Source organism: Canis lupus, chromosome 27 (assembly GCF_048164855.1).
Source record: "Canis lupus baileyi chromosome 27, mCanLup2.hap1, whole genome shotgun sequence".
NCBI lineage: Eukaryota > Metazoa > Chordata > Mammalia > Carnivora > Canidae > Canis > Canis lupus.
The window spans coordinates 28,532,900-28,548,361 of NC_132864.1; the positions used below are offsets into that span (position 1 = coordinate 28,532,900).

General features: G+C 37.4%; 1 protein-coding gene across 2 annotated transcripts in view; it reads right to left on the minus strand.

Annotated features, from left to right (window-relative positions):
• The window catches only part of TTC28 (tetratricopeptide repeat domain 28), a 625,508-nt gene that overhangs the window by 576,393 nt on the left and 33,653 nt on the right, over positions 1-15,462 (minus strand). For both annotated transcript variants that reach the window (XM_072803063.1, XM_072803062.1), the window contains exon 2: positions 13,454-13,732. In XM_072803063.1, the coding sequence (XP_072659164.1) occupies positions 13,454-13,732 (279 nt within the window). The remainder of the gene's footprint in view (positions 1-13,453; positions 13,733-15,462) is intronic.

Sequence of the window (15,462 nt, forward strand, 5' to 3'; positions counted from 1 at the left end):
AACTCATACAGCAATTTGGTAGCGTGGCAGGATACAAAATCAATGCCCAGAAATCAGTGGCATTTCTATACACTAACAATGAGACTGAAGAAAGAGAAATTAAGGAGTCAGTCCCATTTACAATTGCACCCAAAAGCATAAGATACCTAGGAATAAACCTAACCAAAGATGTAAAGGATCTATACCCTAAAAACTATAGAACACTTCTGAAAGAAATTGAGGAAGACACAAAGAGATGGAAAAATATTCCATGCTCATGGATTGGCAGAATTAATATTGTGAAAATGTCAACGTTACCCAGGGCAATATACACGTTTAATGCAATCCCTATCAAAATACCATGGACTTTCTTCAGAGAGTTAGAACAAATTATTTTAAGATTTGTGTGGAATCAGAAAAGACCCCCAATAGCCAGGGGAATTTTAAAAAAGAAAACCATATCTGGGGGCATCACAATGCCAGATTTCAGGTTGTACTACAAAGCTGTGGTCATCAAGACAGTGTGGTACTGGCACAAAAACAGACACATAGATCAATGGAACAGAATAGAGAACCCAGAAGTGGACCCTCAACTTTATGGTCAACTGATATTCGATAAAGGAGGAAAGACTATCCATTGGAAGAAAGATAGTCTCTTCAATAAATGGTGCTGGGAAAATTGGACATCCACATGCAGAAGAATGAAACTAGACCACTCTCTTGCACCATACACAAAGATAAACTCAAAATGGATGAAAGATCTAAATGTGAGACAAGATTCCATCAAATCCTAGAGAAGAACTAGGCAACACCCTTTTTGAACTCGGCCACAGTAACTTCTTGCAAGATACATCCATGAAGGCAAAAGAAACAAAAGCAAAAATGAACTATTGGGACTTCATCAAGATAAGAAGCTTTTGCACAGCAAAGGATACAGTCAACAAAACTCAAAGACAACCTACAGAATGGGAGAAGATATTTGCAAATGACATATCAGATAAAGGGCTAGTTTCCAAGATCTATAAAGAACTTATTAAACTCAACACCAAAGAAACAAACAATCCAATCATGAAATGGGCAAAAGACATGAACAGAAATCTCACAGAGGAAGACATAGACATGGCCAACAAGCACATGAGAAAATGCTCTGCATCACTTGCCATCAGGGAAATACAAATCAAAACCACAATGAGATACCACCTCACACCAGTGAGAATGGGGAAAATTAACAAGGCAGGAAACAACAAATGTTGGAGAGGATGCGGAGAAAAGGGAACCCTCTTACACTGTTGGTGGGAATGTGAACTGGTGCAGCCACTCTGGAAAACTGTGTGGAGGTTCCTCAAAGAGTTAAAAATAGACCTGCCCTACGACCCAGCAATTGCACTGTTGAGGATTTACCCCAAAGATTCAGATGCAATGAAACACCGGGACACCTGCACCCCGATGTTTATAGCAGCAATGTCCACAATAGCCAAACTGTGGAAGGAGCCTCGGTGTCCATCAAACATGAATGGATAAAGAAGATGTGGTTTATGTATACAATGGAATATTACTCAGCCATTAGAAAGACAAATACCCACCATTTGCTTCAACGTGGATGGAACTGGAGGGTATTATGCTGAGTGAAGTAAGTCAATCGGAGAAGGACAAACATTATATGTTCTCATTCATTTGGGGAATATAAATAATAGTGAAAGGGAATATAAGGGAAGGGAGAAGAAATGTGTGGGAAATATCAGAAAGGGAGACAGAACGTAAAGACTGCTAACTCTGGGAAACGAACTAGGGGTGGTAGAAGGGGAGGAGGGCGGGGGGTGGGAGTGAATGGGTGACGGGCACTGGGGGATATTCTGTATGTTGGTAAATTGAACACCAATAAAAAATAAATTAAAATAAATAAATAAATAAATAATTAAATATTCAAGTAAAAATAAAAATAAAAAATAAAAATAAATAAAAAAACAATATAAAATGAAAACCAAATGCATAAATAAGTAAACAATGACCAGTGAGTTTAAGAAAGACTCACTTCAACACCAAATAGAGAAAGCTACCAATTAAATGGTAGCAACCAGAAAATGTACTTTCATCAGTAGTCTGTTTGCAATCTTTCTTGAATAACTAAGAAACAGAGACTACTTTGCATCTTCACACATGTATCCAACAACAAAAAAAAAGCTTTCAAACCACCTTTACCTCACCTCTTTTTATAGATTATCTTTACTTTAAAAAATAAAATCAAATAAAAAACACTAAATTTGCATATTTCTACTGTGGAATACTATATAGCTATTAAAAATAGGTGTATGAATTAACAGCGAAATAAACACATAGCAAATATAACATTTAAAAAGTATATAGGTAGGGACGCCTGGATGGCTCAGCAGTGATTTGCCTTTGGCTCAGGGCGTGATCCTAGGTACCCAGGGTTCAAGTCCCACATCAGGCTCCCTGCATGGAGCCTCCTTCTCCCTCTGCCTGTATCTCTGCCTCTCTCTCTGTGTCTCTCGTGAATAAATAAATAAAATCTTTAAATATAAATAATTAATTAATTAATTAATTAATTAATTAAAAAATAATAAAAAGTATATAGGTAGGCATCCCTGGATGGCTCAGTTGGCTAGGCATTCAACTCTTGATCTCAGCTCAAGTCTTGATCTCAGGGTCATTAGTTCAAGACTAGCTAGCACTGGGCTCCACACTGGGCATGGAGTCTACTTAAAAAAAAAAAAAAAAAAGTATGTGGGAATATGTATTCATTTCTGCATAGCTATAGATGTATTGCAAAAGGTCTGAAAGATATTCAAATTAAATTAAAAAAAAAAACAGTGAAGTCTAGGACTGTAATGGGGGACAGAGAATGGAATCAGCAGTACGGTGCCTGGGTGGCTCAGTGGTTGAGCATCTGTCTTCAGCTCAGGTCATGATCCCGGAATCCTGGGATCAAGTCCCACTCTGCACTCTCCGCAGGGAGCCTGCTTCTCCCTCTGCCTATGTCTCTGCCTGTCTCTGTGTGTCTCTCATGAATAAACAAATAAAATCTTTAAAAAAAAAAAAAAAAAGGAATGAGCAGTGGATAAGGGATATAAAATTTTATAGTTTGATATTTTTGCAGAAGTAATTTTGAATTACCTTCTTAATTAAAAAATTACATGTGTGCATGTACAATTTACAGATTAACCCAAAGCACCCATAACATAGCTTCAAATGCATACAAATAATAAGCCTATCATAAAATCATATATTTAAGACATGCAAAATAATAGCCTATATTAATAAGAAGAAACCATTTAGTCCCAAAGATAAGTTGGTAATAACCATTTGCTTTGGTAATGAAACCTGTTAACATTAATAGAAGTAACAGCTGGCTGAGATGGATTTTACTTATGATAGCATAATAGTTTCATTTAAATTTAAGGTGTCATATTCTTAATTTTAAAAAATCCCCTTTCATGATTATCATTCCAACTGTCTACAAAAAGATTCTGAATGACTAAATTCTCACCTCCTTAAAAACAAGAATAAAATTATGCAAAAGAATTATATAAGAAAGATAGCCAACTTTATTATAAATATTTACTGTGAATTTAATACATATATACTCTTAACTTTGATAACAATACCTACAAACACCAGAAGGTCAGGAGCCAATGGTTTGGAGATCTCTAAACACCCCAACTCCAGAAATTATCACTATTTGACCTGGCTGGTGACTTCCTAAGAAAGCTCAATTCACAGGACTTTCTATGACCTGGCTCAGAGACAACTTAGTGCAAACAGCCCTCTTCAAGAGACATGTGTCAAACAAAATCAGTGGCAATTGTCTAACATCATAGCTGCCTGATGTAGCAATACAAGGTGAGTATACAAGAAGCTAAAGAAAAAAGTTAAAAATCTGGAGAGTTAGAGGGCTTTGAAAAACTCCAAACATTCTTGGGAATCTAGGAATGCATAGGACCATAAACCTGGCCAAGAAGATCCAGGAATGCCCTCATGTCTCACCTCTGGATGAACTTGAAGTTCTACACAAGCAGGAAGTAAAGGCTAATAAAGAGTTGTAAATTGCCAGAGTACTGAATATATGCAGAACACACCCAAAGGAACTTGTCAACAAACAGGGGGAAACTTATTGGTTCAAGGCATTTACGGAACCTCTGTCCCTTTAGTAGCTGGCCACTAAGCTATCTGAGCAGATTTCAGTGGCTGCATATGACAAAGAATACAGACTTTAAAAAATTAGTTGAGGGAAGTAAGCAACTCAAAAAAGGCACAACAAAAGCAACAATAAATCCAGTCAAGGGATGGGAAGGGAAGAATCTGATTTTCAAAACTGCCATATTACTTAAAATGTTCAGTATTCAACGAAAAATGATGACACCTAGAAATAAACAGGTAAGTATGACTCACATACTGCAAAAAAAGCAGGTGATAGAAAATGTCCCTGAAGAAATCCTAAGATTGAACTTACTAGGCAAAGACTATAAATCAGCTACTATAAACATGTTCAAAGTAGCAGAGAAAACCATGTCCTAACAACTAAAGGAAAATGTCTCACCAAACAGAGAATATCAATAACGAAAAACAACTTATATGATTTAAAAGATAGGGGCATTAAGAAGTAATTATAAAACTATGCTGATGGGCTTATAATGTAGAAAGATGTAATTTGTATGACATCAATAGCACAAAAGATAAAGGAATGGAGCTATATTGGAGCAAAGTTTTTGCATACTATTAAGTTGAAAGGCTTCTGGTGGGCAGCCCGGGTGGCTCAGCTGTTTAGTGCCGCCTTCAGCCCAGGGCATGATCCTGGAGATCCAGGATCAAGTCTTGTGTCAGGCTCTCTGCCTGGAGCCTGCTTCTCCTTCTGCCTGTGGTCTGCCTCTCTCTCTCTCCCTCTCTGCATTTCTCATGAATAAATAAATGGAATCTTTAAAAAAAAAAAAAAAAATGAAAGGCTTCTGGCTGGCTCAGTCAAAAGAGCATGCAACTCTTGATCTTGGGGCTGTGAGTTTGAGCCACACAGGGGGTGTAGAGATCACTTAAATAAAACTTTTAAAAAAAGGAAAAACAGGGATGCCTGGATGGCTCAGTGGTTGAGCATCTACCTTCGGATCAGGGCATGAACCCAGGATCCAGGATAGAGTCCCACATCAGGCTCCCTGCATGGAGCCTACTTCTCCCTCTGCCTGTGTCTCTGCCTCTCTCTCTCTCTGTGTGTCTCTCATGAATAAGTAAATAAAATCCTATAAATAAATAAATAAATAAATAAATAAATAAATAAATAAATAAATAAATAAATAGTAAAAATAAAAATTAAATTAAATTGATATAGATTTAGATGCTAATTATCATCTCTAGGGCAACCACCAAAAAAATAACTAAAAAATATATAGTAAAAGAAACAAAGTAATATAAATGGCATACCAGAAAACATTTATTTAACATATAAAAGATGAGATGCCTGGGTGGCTCAGCGGTTGAGCATCTGCCTTTGGCTTGGGGCGTGACCCCGGGGTCCCAGGATTGAATCTCACATCAGGCTCCCTGCATGGAGCTTGCTTCTCCCTCTGCCTGTGTCTCTGCCTCTTTGTGTGTCTCTCATGAATAAATAAATTAATTAAATATTTTTAAAAATAATAAAAATAACATAAAAAATAGAAAAAGGTATATAGAAAACAAATAACAAAGACAGAAAAAAAGACATAAAAAACAAGCAACAGAAAGATAAGCAAAAGCCGTAACTTATCAGCAGTTACATTAAATTAAATATAAAGGGACTTATTTTGGGACACTACAATCATAGGGAAAAGATTGGAAAAATGGATTTAAAAAAAATATGACAATTATATGCTGTCTATAAGACACTCACTTTAGTTTCAAAGACATATATAGGTTGAAAAGGAAAGTATGGAAAAAGATATATGCAAATAATAGCCGAGAGAGGGAAAGGCTATATTAATATCACACAAAATAGATTTTATTTATTTATTTATTTATTTATTTATTTATTTTAAGATTTTATTTATTTATTCATGAGAGACACAGAGAGAAAGAGAGAGAGGCAGAGGGAAAAGCAGGCTCCATGCAGGGAACCCGACATGGGACTGGATCCCGGGTCTCCAGGGCCACGTCCTGGGCTGAAGACAGCGCTAAACCGCTGAGCCACCTGGGCTGCCCCACAAAATAGATTTTAGGACCAAAATTATTACTAAAGAAAAAGAAGGATAATCTGTAATGATAAAAAGATTAGTCTCCCAGGAAGATATAATAATCATAAAAATATAAATATCCAAAAACAAAACCTCTAAGATACATGAAGCAAAAACTGACAGAATTGGACATAAAATTCAACCATTGCAGGGGCACCTGCATGGCTCTGTCAATTAAGCATCTGTCTTTGGCTCAGGTCATGATCCCAGGGTCCTGGAACTGAGTCCTGCATTGGGCTCTTTGCTCAGCGGGGAACCTGCTATTCCCTCTGCTTCTGCCCACTGCTCCACCAACTTGTGCTCTCTGTCAAATAAATAAAACCTCAGAAAGGAGAGAGAGAGAAAGAGAGAGATAAATAAAGAAAGAAAAGAAAAGAAAAGAAAGAAAGAAAGAAAGAAAGAAAGAAAGAAAGAAAGAAAGAAAGAAAAGAAGAGAAAGAGAGAGAGAGAAAGAAAGAGAAAGAGAAAGAAAGAAGAAAGAAAGAAAGAAAGAAAGAAAGAAAGAAAGAAAGAAAGAAAGAAAGAAAGAAAGAAAGAAAGAAAAGGGAGAAAGAAAGAAAAGAGAGAAAGAGAGAAAGAGAGAAAGAAAGAAAGATTGATTTCAACTACTGGGACTGCCTGGCTGGGTCAGAAGAGCAAGTAGCTCTTGACCTTGGGGCCATGAATTTGAGCTCCACGTTGGGTGTAGACATTACTAAAAAATATAAGTAATTTTTTTAAAAAGAAAGAAAGAAAACTGAACCACAGTAACTGGATACTTCATATCCCACTTTCAATAATGAAAAGACCATCCAGGGATGGATGGTCTATTGGACTCTGCACTCAACAGGGAGTCTGTTTGAGATTCTCTCCCTCTCCCTGCCCCTCCCTGCATGCCACACACACTCTCTCTCAAAAATAAATAAATATATTTTTTTAATTTTTTATTTTGGGTGCCTGGGTGGTTCAGTGGTTGTGCTTCTGCCCTTGGCTCAGGTTGTGATCCTGGGGTCCTAGAACTGAGTCCCACATCAGGCTTCCCACGGGGAGCCTGCTTCTCTCTCTGTCTGTGCCTCTGCCTCTCTCTGTGTGTCTCTCATGAATAAATAAATAAATAATTTTTATTTATTTATGAGAGAGAGAGAGCACAAGCAGGTGGAGCTGCTGAGGGAGAGGGAGAAGCAGACTCCCCACTGAGCAGGAAACCTGACATAGGGCTCAATCCCAGGACCATGACCTGAGCCAAAGACAGACCCTTACCCAACTGAGCCACCCAGGAGCCCCCAAAATAAATATATCTTAAAAAAAAAAAAACTGCCTAGCACGCAGAAACATTCCATAAATAAATTTCTTACTAAAAAAATTGAAATTATAAAAAACATACATACTCCCAAAAGTGTGTAATAAAGGCACATATTAAGATTATCTAGCTTAGGGACGCCTGGGTGGCTCAGCGGTCGAGTGTTTGCCTTCGGCTGAGGGCATGATCCCAGAAGCCAGGATCAAGTCCTGCATCAGGCTCCCCATGAGGACCTGCTTCTCCCTCTGCCTGTGTCTCTGCCTCTCAATCTGTGTCTCTCATAAATAAATAAATAAATAAAATCTTTTAAAAAATCACAAAGATTATCTAGCTTAAAAAATACCATTTTAGGGATCCCTGGGTGGTGCAGCGGTTTGGCGCCTGCCTTTGGCCCAGGGCGCGATCCTAGAGACCCGGGATCGAATCCCACCTCGGACTCCCGGTGCATGGAGCCTACTTCTCCCTCTGCCTGTGTCTCTGCCTCTCTCTCTCTCTCTCTGTGTGACTATCATAAATAAATAAAAATTTTAAAAAAAAATTAAAAAAAAAAAAACATTTTATGCTCCAATGCACTTATAAAATGTTTTTAGGGGGACCCTGGGTGGCTTAGTGGTTTAGTGCCTGCCTTCAGCCGGGGTGTGATCCTGAAATCCCAGGATTGAGTCCCGCATGGAGCCTGCTTCTCCCTCTGCCTGTGTCTCTGCCTCTCTCTCTCTCGTCTCTCATGAATTAATAAATAAAATCTTTTTTTAAAAATATAAATAATTAATTGAAATGAGTAATAGACAATGAATGTTATATTCACAGAAGCTCAACGTAGCTTTCAGGGAAAGGTGAGAATTGAACTAGACCTACTTAGCCAAATAATACTGGGCGTAAGGAAGAAAACTCCAGGCACAGAGTTTGGCATAAACAGGAAGGAAGAAGAAAAAGGAAAAGACTGGATCAACAAGAAGAGTATATTTGTCAGCACAGTAGCAAGAAATAAAGGTGCAAATGTGACCACTTGTGCACTCTTGAATATCAGGTCACTCGAAACATGGAACAACAGAACGTTTTTTTTTTTTTTTAAAACTTTTATTTATTTATGATAGGCACACAGTGAGAGAGAGAGAGAGGCAGAGACACAGGCAGAGGGAGAAGCAGGCTCCATGCACCAGGAGCCCGACGTGGGATTCGATCCCGGGTCTCCAGGACCGCGCCCTGGGCCAAAGGCAGGCGCCAAACCGTTGCGCCACCCAGGGATCCCCGTTTTTTTTTTTTTTTAACAGAAAGTTTTTCATGAGAACATTGTTACAATAAAAAATTTCACAACAAAAAAAAAGAAAAAAAATTCCACAACAAAATGAGAATGAAACAAGAATAACCTAGATTGTAATACTGGCTGTGGAAATAAACTGCATAAGATATATATGGAATACATTCAAGAAAGAATGTAGAATGGGATGCCTGGGTGGCTCAGCAGTTGGGCGGTTGCCTTCGGCTCAGGTTGTGACCCCGGGGTCCCAGGATCAAGTCCCACGTCGGGCTCCCTGCATGGAGCCTTCTTCTCCCTCCGTCCGTGTCTTTGCCTCTCTCTCTCTCTCTCTGTCACTCATGAATAAATAAATAAAATCTTTAAAAAAAATTATAGCTAATCATGTCAAACAATACATAAAAAGAATAAGACATAATGACTGAGTGGTATTTATCCTGTGAATGCAAGTTTGGCCTAACATCCAAAAACAAAATCAAATTAATTTACCACACTAAAAGACTGAGAAAAAAAATTATGATTCCAACAAATGAAGAAAAATTGACAAGATTCAATACTCAGTCATAATAGAAATTAAAAGGAATATCTTCCACCAAATTAATGGCATCATCCTCAACAATGAAAAGCTCAATGCTTTCCCATGAAGATCAGGAATGACTAAAGAAGTTTGCTCTCACAATTTCTATTCAGAATCGTACTGGATATCCTAACCAGTAAAATGGAGCAAGAGAAAGAAATAAAAATCATATGCAAAAGAAAGAAAGAACTGTCATTACTTACAGATTTTATGATCATGTACAAAAAGATCCTGAAGCATCTGCAAAAACTCCATTAGAACTTAAAAGTGAATTCAACACAGTTAACATGACATAAAGTACAAAAATATATTTCTGTAGACTATCAATGAAAAAATAGAAAATAAAAAATTTTAAATCAATCTATAATAGCATCAAAAAGCGAAATACTTATGGGCACCCCGGTGGCATAGTCAGTTAAGTATCTGATTCTTGGTTTCTGCTTAGGTTATGATCTCAGGGTCATGAGATTGAGCCCTTCATTGGGCTCTGTGCTCACCACAGAGTCTGCTTGTCCCTCTCCCACCTCCTATGCCCTTCCCTCTCTACCTTTCCCCTACTTCATGCACATACATGCACAGGCATGTGCTCTCTCTCTCTAAAATAAATAAAGTATTTTTAAAAAGCAAAATACTTAGGAATAATTTTTTTAATTGTGCAAGAACTGAACACTAAAACTACAAAAAGTTGCAATGGAAAATGAAAGGAAGACTAAATAAATGGACATCTATACCATGTTCATGGATTAGAAGACTGAACAATGTTAAGAAGGCAATTTTCTCCAAATTTCTCTAAAAGTTCAGTGAGATCCCATTAATTTCCAGTAGGATTTCTGAATAAATTGATAAGCTGATTTTATAACTTACATAAAAATACAGAGAGAATAAGAAATACAATCCAGGGACACCTGGATGGTTCAGCGGTTGAACACCTGAGTCTGGGGGTCGAGTCCCACATCAGGCTCCCTGAAAGGAGCCTGCTTCTCCCTCTACCCATGTCTCTGCCTCTCTCTGTGTGTCTCTCATGCATAATAAATAAAATCCCTAAAGAAAAGAAAAAGAAAAAGAAAAACAATCCAGAAAAAGAAGAACAAAAATGGAAGACTCACAATATCTGATGTCAAGACATACAATAAAGCTAGTAATCAAGACTATGTGGTTAGGGCATAGGTCAATGGAACAAAACAGAAACCAATAATAATCTCATACTTTTACAGTCAAATGGTTTGTGGCAAAGGTACCAAAGGTAGTTCAATGGAGAAAGGATAGCCTTTTCAATAAATGTTGCTGAAACACGGTTATCTGTATTGAAAAAAATAAATAAATCTTGACCTCTACCTCATATCATACCCCAAATGAATCATAAACCTAAAGGTAAAAAACTATGAAAATCCTAGAAGAAAACCTAAGAAAAACTTTATAACTCTGAGTAAGAGAAGTATGTCTTAAACAGGACACCAAAAAAATGAACATAAACGGACAACAGCTAAGAGACAGAGATAAGTATCATAATTTAGTAATAAGACTGGCTTATTCTGGGATCCCTGGGTGGCGCAGCGGTTTGGCGCCTGCCTTTGGCCCAGGGCGCGATCCTGGAGATCCAGGATCGAATCCCACGTCAGGCTCCCGGTGCATGGAGCCTGCTTCTCCCTCTGCCTGTGTCTCTGCCTCTCTCTCACTGTGTGCCTATCATGAATAAATAAAAATTAAAAAAAAAAAAAGACTGGCTTATTCTTTTTGGGCAGCTTTCATATTGCTTTGTTCAGACCTCTTTTGCAGCCCTTATCAAACCAAAATCATTTTTCATTAAGACAAAATAGACATAAATAAAAGACTGTATCCAATCACTGGAGCCCTTAGATGTTTACATAAAAAATTACCACGGAGACAGACAGAAATTGGAATTTATGCTTCCCTCATTAAACTAGACAATACTGACATCTCAGAGAAACACTTCAGAAAAGCAAAATGATTATAATAAAAAAGTTAGGGATCCCTGGGTGGCGCAGCGGTTTGGCGCCTGCCTTTGCCCCAGGGCGTGATCCTGGAGACCCGGGATCGAATCCCACATCGGGCTCCCGGTGCATGGAGCCTGCTTCTCCCTCTGCCTGTGTCTCTGCCTCTCTCTCTCTCTCTGTATCTGTCATAAATAAATATAAAAAAAATAAAAATAAAAATAAAAAAATAAAAAAGTTAGAAAAGCCAAAATGAAAAGAAAAATGAATTGGTAAAATTTTAAGACATATCTTTAAGGCAAAAGAGTACAAGTGTGCCTTCTTTTACATACTGAGTATATTCCTAGAAAAAATAAGTATAAAATAAAGTTTTTATGAAATGAAAAAAACTATGCAGCAGTAGAAATTTCTTTATAAATTAATTTTATTATAAATCACATTGGGTTTTTATTTTCTTATTTATCTGATAGAGCAAAAGATCTTCACTTACTATACAGGGAAAAAATCAGAAACTAAAACTTCATAGAAGTTACCTTAAAAGGTTCATTTTCACCTATAATCATAAAAATGCACCTTTTAAAATCATTTTTTTGTGTTAAATCACAAGAGGTTAACAAAAGGAAGGAGAATGACACAGAAAAACGAAAACAGATAAACAGTTTTACAGTGTTCAACATAGAGAGTGCCTAGGTGGCAGCTGGTTAAGAAACAGATTCTTGGTGGTTTCAGCTCAGGTCATGATTTCAAAGTCATGGGATCAAGCTCCATATCTGAAGTCTACACGTAAGACTCTTTCTCACTCTCCCTCTCCCTCTGCCCCGCCCCATTGTGTTCTCTCTCTCTCTTTCTCTCTCTCTCTCTCTCTGAAATAAATGAATTTTTAAAAATATTCACAAACATAAGAACATAAAATATCCAGACCCAAAAAAAGAAGGAATGGAGATACTTAATTTGAAAATTAAGCTATTTATCAGGCTCACTGCATCAACCACAGGTTTAAAAAAAAAAAAAAAAAAAAGGAAAAGAAAAAGAAAAAGAGAAGATACTAGCTAAGTCTTGCTGGAATAGTTTACTAATTTGTACCTTTAATAAAAATGTCACAATCATAGCTATTATTTACCAAACACATACCATGTACAAGTAACAAATTATCTCTCTTAAGTAGCCTTACAAGAGAAGTATTATTATCCCATTTATCTTAACCTCAGAGGGGTTAAAAAATTTACCAAAAGCCATACTGTTATTAGCAAAAGAGAAAGAATTTGAACCTGGGTCTGTCCTTTGATAACTGCATTCTAACTCCCAAATGGTGCCATATAACAATTTTTTAAAACAGATTTTGTTTAGTTTACGATAATTATAGTTATAAAAGAACTCTTTTTAGGAATTACAAAATACTAAAAAATTCATGAAGCAGCAGCAACATTGGAAATTCCACTGAAAGAGGTCAAAAGTACCCACCAGAGTTAAAGTATAAATTAATATGATTATGACATTAATAAGACAGTAAAAATATTTTTTAAATCTCTAGCAAATATCCATTAACTTTTGTTAACATAACAGAAAGCCACGAATGGGATCAAATGCTTTTGTGGTTCAGTAAAAAAAAATATCTCAAACATTTCAGTACATCTTAGGAAAATTTTTCTAAAATAGACTGGGGGTTAGATGGTAAATAGGCACACTGGAAACAAAGTATATACAAAACAAAGATAATTCAAGCCTTAAACCATTCAAGGGAACAGAGATCATTAAAATGATGTATTCGGGGAAAAAACTGTTTCTCCGATTAAATATCATTCTGAAAACAAGTAGTCATTGACAAGGAATATTAAAACTAATTATTTTCAACTTTTTTCAAGCAAAAAAAGAAACCATTCCCATATAAACATCTGTGCAAAAAGGAAATGTCAAAACCTATACAAATGACTAACATGTATCTTATTAAGGAACTAGTGGGGGGAAAAATGCCAATTTCAAATATACAGGAAAAGAATTAAACTTGAATATGGAGAGTACAGTTTCAAAGCATTAAAAGGGGAAGCCATTCAACTAGTGTACCAGCTCAATGAGGCCATTCTACACTTTGCTGATTTACAGACTATTAAAATATTAATAACTACAAATTCAATTAAATGTTACATTAAAATAAGAAATCAGCACAAATGATTCTATGAAATTAAATGATATTTCTACCTTTGGCCATTTGGGATTGAGAAGTCGAGCTTTGATTGCATCATCCAGTGCCTTGTCATACTGCTGGATTTTCATATAGGCTGCAGATCTATTGCTGTATAAGATGCAGTTCTGTGGGTCAACAGCCAGGGCTTCATTGTACAGAACAATAGCTGTGTGAAAATCACCATCATGACAGGCCTGGTTACTCTGACGAACCTTCTCAACAAATTCAGCTTTGCTCAACACTGGTCCATCGGGACTTCTCCGACCAATAGTCTTAGCACCAAAGAGAGGAATCTACAAAGAAAGAAACTTTGTCAGATAATCCAGAGGGTTTCCTTCTCTGAACCTCAAGAGAACAGGGACATTCTTCATAGACTGCTTTACAAAGAAAATTTTTGTATCCTGAAAGACAAGAAACTTTCCAAGAAGTACCTAACATAGTACCTTGAATGCATATGCATATATATATATTTTTTTTTTTAAGATTTTATGTATTTATTCATGAGAGACACAGAGAGAGAGAGAGGCAGAGACATACGCAGAGGGAGAAGCAGGCTCCCTGCAGGGAGCCCAATGTGGGACTCGATCCCGGGACTCCAGGACCGTGCCCTGAGCCGAAGGCAATGTTCAACCACTGAGCCACCCAGTTGTCCCTGTTTTTAAAATTTTTTTTTTAAGATTTATTTATTTATGATAGACATAGAGAGAGAGAGAGAGAGGCAGAGACATAGGCAGAGGGAGAAGCAGGCTCCATGCACCGGGAGCCCGACGTGGGATTCGATCCCGGGTCTCCAGGATCGCGCCCTGGGCCAAAGGCAGGCGCTAAACCGCTGCGCCACCCAGGGATCCCCTGTCCCTGTTTTTATTTATACATATGGCTATAAACATATATATTTACTTTTTTTTTTTTATTGAGAGTGTGAATGAATGAATGTATGTAGAAGAAAGTTCGGGCTTTTCTTGGTAACTTACAGTTAATACTAAGGGAGGGCAGTATTAAGTTAACTAGAGTAGCAATACATTTGTGTATGATTTGAATAAAGCCTGGCTGGCTCAGTTGGTACATCATGGGACTCTCGATCTCAGGGTCCTGAGTTCGAGCTCCACATTGGGTGTAGAGATTATATACATACATACAGACAGACAGACATATGTAAAGTTATAGTAAGGGAAAGAATGCAAATATAAGCCAAGTAGAAAAATATGATCTCAACCATATTAAGATGGCTGCACTTAAAAAGATGAAAGAAACAAAATCAAAATATTAACTATGCTGAGTTATCTCTGAATATAAAATTATGGGTTATTTTTATTTCCTTAAAATTTTCTCTTATCCAAATGTTACACAATGAGCATATGTAAGTTTCAAATTAAAAAAAAAAAACAAAAAAAAACTTAGGACAGCCCAGGTGGCTCAGCGGTTTAGTGCCGCCTTCAACCCAGGGCCTGATCCTGGAGACCTAGGATTGAGTCCCACGTCAGGCTCCTGCATAGAGCCTGCTTCTCCCTCTACCTGTGTCTCTGCCTCTCTCTCTCTCTCTCTCTCTCTGTGTGTGTGTGTCTCTCTCATGAATAAATAAATAAATAAATCTTTTCAAAAAATAGAAAAGACTGATTAATTTGACAACATAAAAATTTTAAATATTTCTATGGAAAAATAGATTTAAAAAAAGCAAAAAGATGAGTGACAGATCAATTTTTTTTTAAAGATTTTATTTATTTATTCATGACAGACACAGAGAGAGAGAGAGAGGCAGAGACACAGGCAGAGGGAGAAGGAGGCCCCATGCAGGGAGCCCAACGTGGGACTCGATCCTGGGTCTCCAGGATCAGCCCTGTGACGAAGGCAGCGCTAAACTGCTGAGCCACCGGGGCTGCCTAACAAACCAATTTTTAAAAACTCTTGTGTTGGGATCCCTGGGTGGCGCAGTGGTTTGGCGCCTGCCTTTGGCCCAGGGCGCGATCCTGGAGACCCGGGATCGAATCCCACATCAGGCTCCCAGTGCATGGAGCCTGCTTCTCCC